The sequence below is a fragment of the Haliotis asinina genome, chromosome 6 (genome assembly GCF_037392515.1).
Source record: "Haliotis asinina isolate JCU_RB_2024 chromosome 6, JCU_Hal_asi_v2, whole genome shotgun sequence".
In the NCBI taxonomy this organism is placed as follows: Eukaryota; Metazoa; Mollusca; class Gastropoda; order Lepetellida; family Haliotidae; genus Haliotis; species Haliotis asinina.
The window spans coordinates 41,551,923-41,569,430 of NC_090285.1; the positions used below are offsets into that span (position 1 = coordinate 41,551,923).

The 17,508-nt window shown below is 36.6% G+C and overlaps 1 protein-coding gene across 1 annotated transcript in view; it reads right to left on the reverse strand.

Annotated features, from left to right (window-relative positions):
* Positions 1-17,508, reverse strand: part of LOC137286116 (E3 ubiquitin-protein ligase rnf213-alpha-like) — a 251,401-nt gene that overhangs the window by 88,374 nt on the left and 145,519 nt on the right. The window contains exons 15-18 of the mRNA XM_067817776.1: positions 14,994-15,110; positions 7,085-7,244; positions 1,674-1,979; positions 620-1,200 (exon numbers count right to left, since the gene is read on the reverse strand). Coding sequence (XP_067673877.1) covers positions 620-1,200; positions 1,674-1,979; positions 7,085-7,244; positions 14,994-15,110 — 1,164 coding nt within the window. The remainder of the gene's footprint in view (positions 1-619; positions 1,201-1,673; positions 1,980-7,084; positions 7,245-14,993; positions 15,111-17,508) is intronic.

Consider the following 17,508-nt stretch of genomic DNA (forward strand, 5'->3'; position numbering starts at 1 on the left):
TAATTCTTATAGAAGCATCATCACTGTTGTTGAATAGGTTTTCTACCAAAGGAGCTAAAATAAGCAAAATACAGTTTCCAAGACAATAATCTTATTTGCATTTATTTCATGTGGCAAAAGTTATAAGGCTGATATCATATATGTCCTGGAACAGATGCTTGGTGCAAAATTTAAGAGATGTCAACCTACCTGATAAAGATAATGCTTTCTGATGGGCCGTGATCATAATGTTTACAAGTTGTACACAGAAATATGCCCCAACATAGGGGACAGTGATGTCTGCATTAAGGCATTAAGAACTCTATGGTCGCTACACACATGGAAAGTCCAAAGTTGGACCACAGGTTTCAATTCCTTAGAATCACAGGATACTGATAAGGTGAAGCACAGACTCAAATCAAAAGGCATATCATTAGTAGCATAACAATCATTCCTTTCAATATACAGTGGAAGCTGTCAAAACTGGCATATGTCCAATCCGGCTCAGTCCTGTCTGTGACTTTTACATTTATCATCAGTTCTACAATCCATTGTTTAAACTGCATTATTTCTTCAGTCCTGATGACTGCCAGTTTAGACAGCTTCCACTGTATGTATATTTCACAATTTCACAGCATACCATTTGTCTCACAGCTTCAACTGGGGCAAAGTTTCCTTCCATGGAGTATATTTCCTTTATACTCATGATGATTTCAGCAGCCCTCTGACAACCCTGGAGAATCTCAAAGCTCCGGAGTTGCTGAATTCTCTTGGGAATCCAGTCTGGAGATCCACTACTCATAACTTGAAATTCTTTTGTTATTTTGATTTCGTCACCTTGAAATATTCTCACATGTTCCTGTATGTTGCTGAATGTCTCTGTTCCATCCTGCACCTTCTTGCAGAGATTGGACCATCTCTGACTGGATTTCTGCCATACTTTCAAGACAGCTTCCTCAAACTTTGTTCCAGGGGCAATGCTTGTCCCTTCCCGTCTCCACATTTCTCTGAAGATCAGACTTTCATTCAACTTCTCAAGCCGAGGAACCATTGCCATGATTTTCTCTGGGATTTCTGAGATACATATAGTGGGTTGATAGGAATCCAGACTGCCTTCTAGAGCACTGAATTCTTGTAGTGGATGACATAGAGCACACAACACATTAGTGTCAATCCTTTCTTCCATTTCTCTCACTCTGTTTGATAATTCATCTGTATTCACTGGATATGAAACATTGATATGTGTTTTGATACAGAAAAATTATACGATCACAAGTTTAATTACTCGATAAACAGAACTCTAAAAACCCTTTAAGCATTCAGAAGAATGTGACTAAGACTTTCCATAATTCATTATACTTCATAGGTAAAGGCTAATCAATGCCAGTTATGGAAAAAAAATCACCTCAAACTCATAAAGTTAATATGGTGGAAAGGTAATGCAAGCCATACTTGATATGGTACCTTACATCCACATCAAAATATTAAGATCTGATTGGTTTATGTGATCTAGACAAAGTATCAAATGTCTGGCATGGGAGGAAAACACATTTCTGGGGAAATGAAGCTTATTTAATGACCACTGAAACGCTCATGAAAACAGCCCTCCTTTCCCTAGATGCTGTTTCTGCCACTGATTATTATATACCCCTCATGTTACTACTGATGCTGCTACAACAAAGTGTGTTCCTTACCTTCACTGATATCAGCACACAAAATGAGGAGGACATGAGCTCTTTTCAGATAGACCTGGCAAGCTTGGAGTTCCTTCTCACGAACATGAAGTGTGTGCTCCATGCTGATGTGTGATTCAACACCTTGCCTTGATGCTGCCCAAAGTTCTGTGAAATTCTTCTTGTTGGTGAGAATCAGTTTCAGCAGCCACACTGAAATGTCTCCATTTAACAAAGATGCTGCTATTTTGTCCAGCAAAGAGACAGCTTCCATCAAATGCTGTGCACAGTCACCCACTAACAAGTGGTAAGCATGAGGATCACCAACTATATCACCAAATGAACAACAATCAAAGGTTAGAATTCTTTGACTTCAACACAAGATAACTGTATATCAAAATTATCTGATTCTTGATCTTAACATAACTATGATACCTGATACCTACTTTTCTGTACTGCTACAATAATGTCATAGATATGTAGCTCACCAGAAGTCATCAATCAAAAAAGGCAACAATGGTCACTGTCAGCAGAAGAATGAGAAGAATGCCTGGCAACCCTTTCACAAAAACACTCTAAAATACTTAGATTTTAAAGATACTTGATGTCAATCAGACAATTTCAGAGAGCACAAAAAAAATGCATTTCGAGAGAAAAAAGAGGATTACCCTACATTTTCAGCAGCAAACAAAGTATGGTCATCATTGAGAAGAACTGTGTAGAACTTTAGGAATACAAACTAATATAACATTGCCATATTGCAAGAATCTTGTCCTGATGTAATAGAGGTAGGGTATTCAAAAGAATTACCAAGTGTTACCACCTTGTATAATTCTAAAAGTGTAGTAAGAGGTATCATAATAATTTTTTTCAGACAATTGTTGTTGGACTCAGCAATATACCTAATATACATTACAGAGATCAGAGTTATAGAGTTTAAAATATTACGAGAGACCAGTCTGCAAGGCATGCACGTGATGTTCAGCTACATAGATCAGCAGGTTTGATAAGGTTTTCAGAACTAGTAAATGCCTTTTGAGAAACTTCTCCCATTCAAAAGGACAAGATGAATCAGGTTTGCCCTGTCAACACATGGCTTTTGGCAATTTTAAACATCTCTCATCATATCCTGATTTTCTGAGCCAGCTGCAGCCTCATTCACCTGCTGATTCCTTTATTCATCATGGTATGTACTTTTGTCTACAACTGTAGCTGAGAATTTATTTTTGGTGTATATGCCATACTGTCAGTGCAACCCTCACAATCATATAATGGTTTAGGACATTTGCTACAATAATAGAAGGTCACCCTGTGTCTTCTATCATCTTTCATTATTATTGAATTGGGTTCCCATTGATTACAGTCCATTTGATTCCATTTGAGACCAATGAATTGCTCACTATCACAAAATCTAATAAATGCAACAAAACCAAATTTTGCACAGCTACATGAAATCGACAGACCAACTCTGATGATGTGTCTCATAATTTGGGACACCCAAATAAAAAAATTCTTTCATAAACGATCATCATTTTCTAGTCACCTTTCGCTATTTTGTACGAGGGGGGGGGCCTCTTGCTGGTAGAACAGCCAGGTGGGCAAGGTGCACATGTGAAACTGACACGTGTGATTTGCTCGGCAAACCAGACATTCGTGATTACAGTACCTGAAACAATGAGATTATCACACGATGCCAAGTCAAATATTTGCAAAGTATTTAACTTTTTTTTAAAACAAAGGTGAAAGGGGTAGGCCTCAATATGCTTTGGCTAAGCATCGTTTACGAACTGCACATGCTGTTGCGATGACGGAATGGAAGCTAAAAACTATCTTGAAAAACTGCACCAATTCAACCTGCATGGACACAACTGAGGGGATCGTCTCAAAACTGACGCAATGTGAGAAAGTCGATTCATTTCAACAACAGCTGGTTGGAAATGTCATTAAGTCTCTATATAAACAAAATACCTTTGTCTCTCTGCGTATTCTGAAAAAGCTTATGGAGACAAATCATTCTTTGGTCATTTCAAAATATCAGTTATGGAAGTTGCTTCACAAATTTGGTTTCCGTCACAAAAAAGTAGGCTCAGAAAATAGACATGCACTGTGCAAGAGGTCTGATATTGTTTGACTAAGAAACCAGTACTTACGCAGTACTTCGAAAGAAACGCACAGAGGGTTACGAGCCTGTATATTTGGACAAAACATGGGTAAATGCTTCCCATACCACAGGGACACAATGGTTTGCTAGCTTCTCTTCAGAGTCCTGTGCCAGAAAATTACCACTTGATAAGGGACAGCAACTGATTGTGCTCCACTCTGGGTGCAAGAGTAAAGGATTCCTAACTGGCTGCTTCCTGGTCTTCAAGGCAAAATCTAAAGACAACCAAGACTATCATACCGACATGAACGGGATGGTTTTCTTAGAATGGGTACAAAATCAATTGTCATGGATAACGCTCCATATCATGGCGTTCAAGTACCTAATATAAAGGCCCTAACATTTAACAGTAAGAAGGGGGACATGATAGAATGGTTGCAAAACAAAGCAATATCGGATCCAGAAAAAGCAACCAAACCTGTTCTGTATGACATCATAAAGTCAAATAAAACCACACCTGTCTTTAAGGTTGATGAGTACCTTACAGAACATGGTCTTTCAAATTTTGCGATTGCCACCCTATCATTGCAATTTACATCCAATAGAACTCATTTGTGGTATCATGAAATCGGATGTTGGCAGGCAAAATGTAAAATTCAAACTTTGGGATGTACAGACGATTGTTCAACAGTCAATATACACCATCACGCAGGAAACATGGCAAGAGAAAGTAGAGAATGAAAGAGAAAGACATTATTGGGAACAAAGTGGACTGGACCATGCCACCATCAAGCCAGTTGTCATCAGGGTAGACTCTGACGACAGTGACACCGATTCGGACAGCGTCTTCTGAAAGTGACAACACTGACACCCATTGAACATCTCAAGTGGTAACCAGATAACAGCTTTTGAGATGACCCATTCTTCACAACACACGCTTGTTGATTACCTGGCTGTTCTACCAGCAAGTGCCCCCCACCTCGTACAAAACAGCGAAAGGTGAAAAGAAAATGATGTTGTTAAACAACTTTTTCATTCAGGTGTCCCAAACTATGAGACACATCATCAGAGTAGGTCTGTCGATTTCATGTGGCTGTGCAAAATTTGGTTTTGTTGCATTTATTAGATTTTGTGTTTGTGAGCAATTCATCGGTCTCAAATGGAATCAAATGGACTGTAGGAATAAGATAAACATGGCATATTGGCAAAACAACAGTGAAACTTGTAAATGAATGAGTCAATGAAATAAAGCTTTAAATCTCTTGATGTTGGTTCAACTTTGTTTTTGTGTGTGAAATAGTTTTAACTATAGTAGTATGCATAACATTGTCAGGAAGCTTATAATAATGAAAAGCAGACAATAAAAGACACTTTTAAAGAAACTGCCAGTATGACTAAAATATATTGTGGTGATGTCATGCTTAGAGTCATTCTTTATCAAACTGTTAAATAGTTTTGTAAAATTAAATAAAATCTGACATACAAGGGCATATCAAACTCATGAACATTTTTAGACCAGTTTTTAACATATTTGGTCTGAAAAGAAAATCAATTACTGAATATAGATAAACAATATTTTCAAAACACATGATCAAATGGATTTTGTCCAGTGATCCAACCTTCAGTCTTCACCTACATGTAAAACAGAGCTTGCCATGCTTTGACTAACCAGATAAGATAACTTCTTTGAATTGCATTTAGAAGTTGGTGTGATGAACAAGGAGAGTGCTATGGACATACTACTTCTTTAACATAACAAGCGATGTTTTGGTCAAGCTTCTAACAGTTATCACTTGCTTGATAATGGTGTTAGAAACTACATCATATTCCATGAATTTGATGACAGGTACAGTTGCTTTCGGGTAGAGCTTGTCAAGTGTTTCTTGCAGATCTTGGAAATCTTCAATCGTTTCATTTTCTGGGGCGATCTGGCTGTCAGTGGATGGGAGGACTTTTGTATGGCGCCAGCAGTTTATGATTGTTGTCTGCTTCACATCTCTCCACGCTGATCGAATGAACAGTAGGGCTTGTTTTATGTCCAGTGGTAAAGGTGCATCTGCGCTGGCGTTGTCAAGATGAAATTTCATCTGTTGCTTCTTGTACAGAAGTTTGAAGTTTTTTATTATTCCGGCATCTAGGGGCTGAATGTGGGATGTCGTATTGGGGGGCAGAAAATGAAGCTTGACATTGGTTAGATCCACAAGTGCGTTGTCTAACAATAGTTCTACAAAACATCTTGGCTTGTTGAATTTCCATATGACCAGTGGTTTGGGTTTGTCAATGCCTGATGTGTTTACCACAAGCATAACAGTTAGATGATCTTTTGGCACGGGGCAAGTGCTGAGTGTGGAATGTGGTTCAATTTTGTAAAACAAACCAGTTTCATCACAGTTATAGATGTCACATGGGTTGTATTCTGCCAGGATTTGCTGCAATTCTTCTCTTCCTGCATCTACAGCGATCTGAGGGGTTGAGCCTGATTCACCATGAATTTGTGCTTTTGAAATTCCATGTCGTTGCTTGAATCTTGTCACCCAACCACTACTGTAGGCAAAATCAGTAACTCCTAATTTCTCCCCTAGAATCTTAGCCTGTTCTTTTAACAGTTCATCATTCACATGAATGGCCTTACTCCTGACATCAGTAAACCACAAAAATAATCTTCCTGGGGCCCCTTTCACAAAACTCTCGTAAGGCTAAGGTCTCGTAACTTTTCTCGTAGCATTCGTACCTCCTATACTGTAACGTAGGAAGTAGGAATGCTACGAGAAAAGTTACAAGACCTTAGCCTTACGAGAGTTTTGTGAAAGGGGCCCCTGCTGGGGTTTCCTAGCTCTTGAAGCACTGGAATCAGTCGTAGAGACACTCAACCACTTAGCAGACTGCTTCAAGATGTCAGATACGGTTGATCGTCCAATCTTCACATCAAACTTCTGCTCGGCAAAAGTGATCACTTGTTGTCTGGAGTTCGTCTCTCTTCAAAAGGCAGATTTCTTTCTTGATCAATGGCGTAATTTCTACTTTGGCTCGCTTAGCAGGTGGTGTACGTGTGACAGACATCTTGTGATGAAAACTCAGGTCGGTTGTAAGCATTTTATACAGCTTGCTCTATTGTTATTTCTTGATTAATGATAATAATCACTGTTTTAAATGGTTCCCTAATTTTTGGTCGGATTAACGTGAATGTTGGATCATTGAGTGTCGGATAGACGAGAGTTGATTGTACACCGAAAAATAACTCATAGTATTTTAAAGAACTTCCATATCTACGGAACTATCCTTTTTGTTCAGATAAGCAAATTTTAAACTGCATAGTTTTTAAATGACTTACTGAAACGACTGAAGTAACTGATCAAGGGTCTCCAAGTAATCACATGCTGAATCAGTTTTTCCTCATTTGGGTTTTCTGGCCAGTACATCTGGAGATGTTTTGACACCATTTCACAGAAGGCCTTGTCCATCTGGATATCCCTTGCAAGCTGGTCGTCTTTCTGCATATTGAAATTTACATAATCTACTATGATAATCTATAGAAATTATCTATCAAAATACATCAAACAAGGTTAACATTGATTAGGCTGCATAAAACTGGGCCTGTGATGTGGTACAACCATTTAGATACTTGCTCTCCTGAAATATTATAAATTCATCATAATATTCAATGTTTTCAAGTTCATTCTAAACTGTAAAAGTGTGAACATAATATGACAGTACCAAAGACGAAAACATGGTCACAATGTTTTTAACTATAAACTGAAAAAGCAGTTGCAAGTATCTGTAAATACAGAAGCAGTCCCTCATTACCATTAATGTATTTCACCAGAAATCATTCCTCACAATCATGCATTAACGATATCAATTACCCTTAAACAGGTGAAATGGAAGTCTAACACAACCAGATTAAAGTCAGAGCATAGCTATAGTACTAGAAAGTGTATCCTTGTGTAATTGGTTCTAATTGCGATGCTGTATTGAGATTCCGTTTGTCGTGGGTAAATTAATATCAACTGAGTTTCATTGCTGTTACTTTGTCATGTAATACTGCATCTTCCTCGGCAAGCGGATTACATTCACAAATTTCACTTATCAAAATGACAGTACTGACAATTATGAAGTGAACCATTTGTCTTGTTGCACCGACTCACATTACGTATGTTCTTAAATTTTGTTTAACATCAGACAATAGAAGATTTGTCTGCACAGACCCCTTTCCGTATGTTTACGCTACAATCAGCTACAGTTTCATGTGCAAATCAAGCAACCTGCCGGTGTTATTGCTTTGCTTCATCTCTTATCAATGATCAGAATATTGAACAATTGAACATGAGGGTTCTACTCATTCAGTATATATATTATCAATGATCAGAATATTGAACAATTGAACATGAGGGTTCTACTCATTCAGTATATATATATATATATATACTGAATGAGTAGAACCCTCAATATTCTGTTCTCAATATTCTGATCATTGATATACTGATATAGGTATTGGGCTTCATTCATATGCAGCTTGTAAGCTAAATGTTTTAATTTTTCTATTCTGACATCTTTGCGTTTTCAGCAAATCTGTTAGTATTATCACATCTCTTCTAATACTCTTTTGTGGAAAGGTACATCCTAACCTTGGCCCAGTACTGAATACTTTAAAAATAGTCCACTTAAATGTTTGCAGTCTCAAAGACAAACTGGATGTTATAGAAGGCTAATTTAATTCTTTTGATGTTATTTGTATAACTGAAACATGGTTGCATAAAGACATTCCGAATGAGGATATTCAAATACAGGGAGATCAACCTCTGTTCCATAAAGATCATGGCAGTCGCGGGGGGGTGTGGCTATCTATATTCAGGGAAATTTGTATGCGGAGCATATCCACCAACTGGACATTGTTGGACTTAAAGCTATATGAGTTTGTGTTAAACGTAAACATCACAACTACCTCATAAGTACCTTCTACAGAGCTGACCAAAGCAATGCGTACTGTTAACTAATTGATCAGTCCATTGGAAATGCTGTAGATCTTAGCTTATTTACCATTATTACTGGCAACTTTAATGATGATACTTTAAATGAAAGTAAACATAAAATTCAGTCATTGGAATCCCTACACGGATGTACTCAAATAATTGATAAACTGACTTGAATCACCCTGCATTCCAATACTTTAATTGATCTCATATTCATATCCTCTATGCAAAATGTGCAGGATTGCAGTGTGTTAGACCCTGTTTGTAGTGACCATTGTCCGATATATGTTGATATCAAATCTGTTAGACTGAGGTGTGATACATTTAAACATAAAATATATTATTATCAACATATGAACTTTAATTCCATGATTTCCGACATTGATAATCTTGACACTGATGACTTATTCTCAAACAATAATGTGGACGATATAGCAAATAAATTAGTGACTATAACAAGGAGTAATTGTGACAAGAATATCCCAAATAAAATTGTTACTATTCTACCATCGGATCCACTTTGGATGAATAGCGAAATTAGATCACTAATACGTAAGCCCAATAGACATCATCAGCAGGCTAAGAGCAAAAATTCTGTTACCAGTTGGGCTCGGTTCAGACAAAGTAGAAATAATCTCGGCTGTCCGAAAAGCAAAAAGGGCATATGCACATAAACTAGATGAAACGATAAATCAATCCACTACAGACAAATGTTGGAAGTTAGTCAATAATTACGTGAAGAGAAATAATAAGAATTCTATTTTTCATCTGCTGATTTACAATGATATCGTATGCGATGATTTACAAGATATAACTTATTCTTTAAATGATTATTTCACCTGTCAATCGCAAGTAGAAAATCTGGAGTCAATACCCCTACTATTAATATGAAGACAGTCAAGAGTTTATCTGAAATTAATCTCACTAATAATGAAGTATATGACATCTTTATGAATGTTAACATTATGAAAGCAACCGGCCCGGACAGAATTGGAAATAAATTCTGAAAGTAATCGCGGTCAGTATTGCACCCTTTTTAACAAGACTTTTCAATCTATCAATTCAAAAACACATATTCCCGGCAGTCTGGAAAGTAGCAAGCATCATACCGATTCATAAAAAGGGACTACAAAGGATTGTACAAATTACAGACCAGTAGATTTAACTAGCTGTATATTTAAACATGTTTTTAATTATCTTAGAGACAATCAAATTTTATCCAGTTTACAGTCAGGTTTTAGCCCAGGGGACTCTTGTGTGAATCAGTTGACATATTTGTATAATTTTATCGCCAAGGCAATGGACGAAGGAAAAGATATACGTGCAGTATTTTGTGATATCAGTAAAGCTTTTGACAGAGTGTGGCACAGGGTCTGGTGCATAAGTTAAAGTCTTGTGGAATTGATGGTTCACAACTACAATGGTTTGAAAGTTATCTAGAACATCGATCCCGGATTGTAGTCATGAATGGCTACAGTTCAAAGATTAAACCAGTAAAAGCTAAAGTCCCGCAGTGTTCTGTTCTGGGACCACTTCTGTTTCTGCAGCCGTAAATATAGACTGAAATGAAACACTGTGAATTGTATGTATACATCATTTATACTTCCGATCTTTGATTACTGTAGTCATATTTATGACAACTGTACCAATACACAGGCAACAACTTTGGAAATCCTGCACTTAGACGTACGATATGTGGAGCTGTTCGCAGCACCAGTCACAATAAAATTTTTGCTGAAATATCATCTGTTTCACTCTGCCAAAGAAGAAGAATAGCTAAACTGGTCACTTTTTTTCAAAATGTATCATAACAGGTTATCCCACTATCTACATGAACTCGTCCCTCCCTTTGTCTCTCAGGTCAGTACCTATCCGTTACGCAACTCTTCACATTTGCAAACTATTGCTTGCCGTACTGCCCTATATCACAATTCATTTCTACCAGACGCTGTAAACTTATGAAACACTTTACCGCAAACTATAAAATCTCTAACAGATGTCAATGAATTCAAATCTGCCTTAAGTCCCAGAGCTAAAGTTATTCATTTTGATCCAAACATAGGGACAACTGTTTGCCAAATCCTCCACTGTCACTTAAGGTTAGGATGTAGTGAGCTCAATGCCAACAAATCAGAGAAAGCAGATTGTCAGTGTTGGCACCCTACTGAAGATGCACGTTATTAGTTCTTTGTGTGTCCCAGATTTTATACTATAAGAGTATATAAATTTTATTATATTAATGGCTTTTCATTAGAAACAATCTTATTCGGAACGTCACCCTTGAACCCACAAACTAAATCAAATATATTAAAATCAATCCATCTATTTTAAATTGATTTAGCAAATAGCTGAGTAAATCATATACTACAATCTATAACAAGAACTTAGTGCAATGAATCCAGACTGCAAGCTATATAAATGTATAAAACCATCATGATTTTAATTTTCTGACTACATGTTGTAACATCAATTTTCATTAGATATCATCTTTCTCTTATTATACTATTCAATATATATATATATATATATGTACATTGGAGCGGTCTTCACATAAGTTCTCTTGAGCTTGTTGACCAATCCAGTTCCTGAAAATTCTGTTGTTGCATTTTTTTTCATGAAATAAATATCTTTAAACCAAGTAATACATATAGCAAGCCAATTTTTCCGTATATGCCTGATAGACTAAAAACCTTTATATTTTGATTGCTGACCCAACCTTCTCAGCAACAGTTTTTGTAAGCCTAGTGAAGAAGGCCATTTCTGCCCCTGTCTAAACTCTCCTTGGGGAGACTTAGGCACAGGCCAAATTTTCCCCAGGGAAGTTGTGGCTCAGGAAGTTATCATGAAAATTCAGAATTAATTTTAACCAGTACAAGCAATACATTAGCTTTCTGATACTAGGAAAATATACAAACAGAATATTAGTTTCATCATGTATCAGTAGTAGCTTAGCCAAAGATTGAAGTCAAAAGTAGCAAAAATCATCTCACAGACATGCTATTGAAAATGGTACATTGTATGTATAAGTTATGACAACACAATTTCACAGATGTTATAGATAAATCCTAGCCTGAGCTATTAAGGACTCAATTGTCTTTCAGCAAGACAAGACTTATGTCTAGATGGTTAAATAAACATGAATGGGGTAAACATGACATTACCTACATTTAAATAACACAACACCAAATCAAGGTCACTAAGATCTGGCCCTGAGTAAGCAATCAAGCATCCAGTAAATGTGCCAAAAACATTAATGCCACTTAGAATAGGATAAACAGACTAAATACTCCCCCTGCTCTGGTCACTGAAGTTGTTCTGGAAGAAGATTAGGTAGGATACATCCCATTTGTTTATTCTGTATTTCATTGTCTAATGTAGGTTACACCCATTTTTGTATCAGTCAGCGAATCATAATCTTTTTATTGTTTCAATTTTAGTTAAAAAGTCACTAACTCCATTTGTTGAGCAGTAGTCTTTAGACTCCCAGCACAGGTCAGCTCTAGCCTTCAGCTCAGAGGGTTGTAACAACTCTCTGTGGCCACCCATGTTATTCTGTTCTTGTAAATAAAATTGTCATTAGCTTCTTGTGTGTTCGGACTCTTTACTGAGCTAATTCTCCAAAAGCAGACCAGCACTCCAGTTAAATAAGAGGTTTCACCAGAACCATAACTTGGAGCCTAGACCATGATCATAATGATATTCTTACGCCAGGGAAAGTAGTCTGGGTTAGGCTAAAGTAAGACCTAATAATTTAGTGTAAGGTTCAAATATAGACAAAAACAAATTTGGAATAAGTGGTGACAAGTTAAGCATTGAAATATTAAAATAAGTAAATGATAATATAAAGCAATAATAATGACAGACAGACAAGAAGACAGACAAGAAGACAGACAGACAGACAGACAGACAGACAGACAGACAGACAGACAGACAGACAGAGAACAGTAATGATATTATATATAATATAGTGATGATAAATTTTGTGATATTAATTATTTTTAATACTTTGGTATTAGGGTATTGTGTTGTTTCAAACATGATTATTTTCACCAATGGTTGTTGATATTTCAACACTCATGTCAAAAAGAAACATATTGATACAAAAGTTTTCTTTAATATCCTGTTAAGTGAAAGGGTCTGTTACATACATAACAATCAGGATGATTGGCATTGGACAGTTTCCCCAGGGAAAGTGTGTCCTTGGCCAAAGTTTCCCAGAGGAAGGTTTGGCCATGGGTGAAGTTTTCCATGTTACATCAGGCTGTTTTTGATAATCGTAGCTATGCCGTCTGAAAGTACCTTGCCTCCAGCTAACATAATCTATAGCCTATATTGCTCTGGACCAGTGTGTAGCTTCACAGCTTGCAGACTTCCTGCTTGTTTAACACAGAAAATGCATAACATTTTACAAGTATCACGTAGATGAATACAATGACAAGTCTAAGTCCACATGTCTGTCCAAAATTGGGGTGCTACTTTCCAAAAATAAAATGTCTATTTTCATACAATTCTAGACCATAAAACATGGTTTGATGGCCATGCTTGGATTGCACAGTACAACATATATTAAACTTTCACAATTTCAACCAGTCATCTTTTACAAGACAAACCTCATCGGCCTAAAAATCACAAATGCAAAGAAACACTAAACATGGTGAGCATACCTTTTTATTCTACAAAGGTCTTTGCAGAAAGGCCTTCATGTCAGTATATCACAGAACAAGGTCATATCTGATGTAAACACCAAGTTTAGCAAAGTGATGGGGGAACAGCAAGTTTGGCATGTCTGACAAGAAAGGAATTTAATGCACCAAATTCCTCAACTTTGAAAGTTATACTGCTCTAAAAACTTGAACATTGTTTCATCATAGATTACATCACATTCTCCCCACTATACTGTTAATAAATATGTTCAAAAGACACTAGTTCAGTTATTATCACTAACACATATGGTCAAATAAATAATTCTATGAATCTGCTCCTTTATCCCTTACCCCTCAAAAGAAAATAAATACATGTCAGTTGTATGATCGAACCCTTAATAAGTAATGCAGATCTGCAATTTGTGCAGTAAACTGTTGATATTAGGAAAGTGTTTAGTTAATCTAGTCAACTTTGAAACCCCCCCTCTACACACACATACACCAAGTTAAGAATAATTGTGAAAATGCTTGTCTTACCATCAACTGATAAATGTTACTGAGACTGTTAATGATTTTGCATCAATGTATGACATTTTGAAAGCTGACAAATTTTGTCCTCTAACAACAATTGTCTAGACTGTAATATAGTAAATAGCGAAATATGTTCATCATTTATTCTTGCAAGAATAATTGTAAAACATGTCTTTTCTCAGTTCAAATTTACATGTATTATTAGATTTCATGGAACACAGAGGAAGTACAAATCTTGTTCACTGCTTTATGTACAGGCCAGGAATAGCACTCAATTATCAGATTATAATGACCATTCAAATAACACTTGTGACAAATGTAACCTTGCTTACTGATTTTGAATTTGGGGCTGTATTTTGTGATTGTTACATCCTTGTCAGAATTTAAGTATATTGATGTCAATTCATTCTTTGCAAATACATCCTGACATTGTTAGCAAGTACAGACACATTACTGCCATGCATGAGGCAAATACATGTACTGGGCCACCAGTCCAAAAGCTCTTTCCTTGTTCCTGTTACTGAACTTTGCATAATTCATCACACAGTTAGTAAACAATTAGTGAAGAGCATGTCTTTCACAGAATCAATGTATTCAAGTGAATCCAAGAGTTAACTGGTACTGACAGCTGAATGCAATGACAAATGGAAACTGACACTTCACAGGAAAATACATGCTGATTTAATCAACGCCAGTTAACAACTGACTTCTCTTGATAAGCATCCACCTTTGACGTCTGATTACTTTTGTTGGCCTTACATGTACACATATATGTCCATTGCCTCAAAAGATTAATCTGATGAAGGAATATATAGGTATATACTCCGCAACATCTATTATAATAAAAAAGTTGACATTCATAAATTCTCTTCCTTACAGTTCACTTGGATGGGAAAACCATCATTTGTTCACTGAATTCTCGTTCATGTCTCTGAAGTTTTTGATGAGATGCTTAACATGAAACTACTGAACAAAGGACAATTATTGCACATGCTATGATATGTTCAACTTGTTTGACTTTCAGTTTGACTTTCTATTGCTGATAGTGATATAAACTTTGATCACAAGTGAAAGCTTTGTCTAAATACATTCTTACCTTCATCAAGAGATCAAATGATCTGAATGCAGCTGAAGTCATCCTTTCCTGAAGAAGCCTGTCAATTGGCTTGTCTATTTGACTTCTGTGAAGGTTCAGACAAGTCTCTGGACATACCTGTGAGTATACACATCTGTACATTACCATCATTACAGAGCAGAAAAGTGAGTAAATCCAGTCAAGTGAAGATGCTCAATCACATGTCAGCACAACAAAGGAATACAATCTGGTTTTATAGATTACTCTGACTTTTCTAAACACAATGGATGTACATATATGTCTAATATTTAAAATTGTGAGACAGTTGATCTTGTGTAAAATGTGCTAAGTTCTGATTAATATATTTTGGCTGGGGTGATTGTTGTGTTCAACAGTAATCAATTATGAAGAGTACAGCAAACAACTGCATCCACAAATTTATTCCATAAACTGTACAGGTGCACACTGAAATCAGATTAATGGTTTAAATTGGCATCCAAAAATATTCCAAGCCTCTACATCAAATTCATGGGTTTGGCGACCTTGGTCAGTCAAAAGGCAAACTGATCTGCCCATCATTAACTCTGGTGCTGTTTTCCTGGTGACAACATGAGTTAACCTCTGGTAAACACCATCTTGTGAAGAGGTTGGTTAGCGTGTCTGTGATTACACAACAGTTCCAGATGCAGCTATTACAGCCCACTTGACTGGTCATGAAAACCTTTTGTTGTAGGTGAACATGCACTTCACCAAAATTATCTGCACGTAATTGGTCATATGGTACTTTCGTTCAACTAATAGGAAAATCATGGTTAGGCACAGGTTCAAAAGGTTTCTTATTGATGATGTAAGGTTCAGAGAGTTTAGTAAGCTGTTCAATTTTGACAGTCACTACCAAGCAATTCACCTGCTTCTCAACATTTTTGGATTGTCTTTACTGCTTTTCAGCTTCATTATCTGATAAAAGTTTGTTTCTCAAACAAATAGTCATGAGTTCCAAATGGACACAAAGCAGTCAGCTCAATCAGTCCAAGAACTGACCAGCTGCTTTCCCTGGCCATTGTTTTGTGTGATGAAAATGACAAAGCCCCATCCTTCCTGAGCAATATACTTCACGGAAGCTCTGACTGCATCCTCATTACAGTATGTTTCTTCCAAGGTCGGAAAGGTGACATGCAGTTTCAGATAGTGCACAACTACAGATGCACAAAATTACTGCTAATTCCATACCTCTATAGCCTGTTTCAATAGACCGATCCAGTCTGTCAATCAAAGCTGGCGCAGACGTCGATTTGGGCCAATCAGCAGGCCGGGCGCGCATTGTGGATTTGTCAGACTTATTTCCGGGGTCAAACGAAACCATTAGTAAGTACTCCAGAAAAGAAAATAGATCGGATTTCGTGTTATGTCCTCTACGTATATGGTCTCTGATATAATAAAATGAAGATTACTATCATCATTGTTTAAGAAGCAATGATGTCAAGATGTAATTTTATTGACAAAGGCTTTGAACTTCTGAGAAATTCTTTGCACCTTATGTCCATTACTAATTATCTCTGAAGAAACCTAGTTAATTGTTTTGGTAATTGTGGATCCTCTGTTCAGAGATTTCCAGAGATTGTTTCTGGAAGATGGGTCAGTGTACAGGTGCAGAGTGTATCTTGGATCTTCTTTATGTTATAGTGGTGTTATTATACCTGAGCATAAAATCTGGCACTTCATTAAGTCCAGTATTGTGAACGTTTATAAATTAGGATTCCACAACAAAGTAGACACAGAAAAATACATTGAAGAGGATGATTTAAATAATATATTTCCATATATTCAGTGTCATTTTAGGATGGTGTACAGATTTGAAGAGTGAAATTTTACTGAGATTTGCTGAAGATTAACTGCTGAATATTTGCTTCTGGGTATGTTCAGATACATGGAAATATTTTTTCTGCTTTGTTAGTCAAAGGTATAAACTCATGATTTCACATAAATGATTGAACTAAATTTGAACATCGGATAAAAGATCGAACTGAAGGCTCCTCGCGCAGTGTTGACAATCTATTTATAGATACGATCTATAGCTTGAACATGTGTTTGTGTTCACGTTTATTATAAAATTACCATGGGAATCTAGGAATAAAAAAAACAAACAACATACTTCAGTTTCACTTCCCTGCTAGTATCTTAGACGGATGTGAAATGCCACATAGATCAATCATTTCATGCAGCCGCTGGCTGAGGCATCGGGCATGTAACTCATTTTCACTCGCTAATTACAGTCTGTCAAGTAAGATATATTAAATAATATACGCAAAAATTTCCTCTTTAAATATCATTCATAAAGTACGGATACCAAAGTACCACAAGCAGAATTCATCAACACCGTTCTCAACGTACATATGTTTCGCCAGCGGTGACGCCATTTTTTCTTATTGTGTTATGACCCTTTGCTGGTTCCACTATCTGTCTGTAACATGTCAGTCAAGCCATTACGACCAAGTTTGCCAGTATCAGCAAAAATGTGGTTTGCTCACAGTGTGAC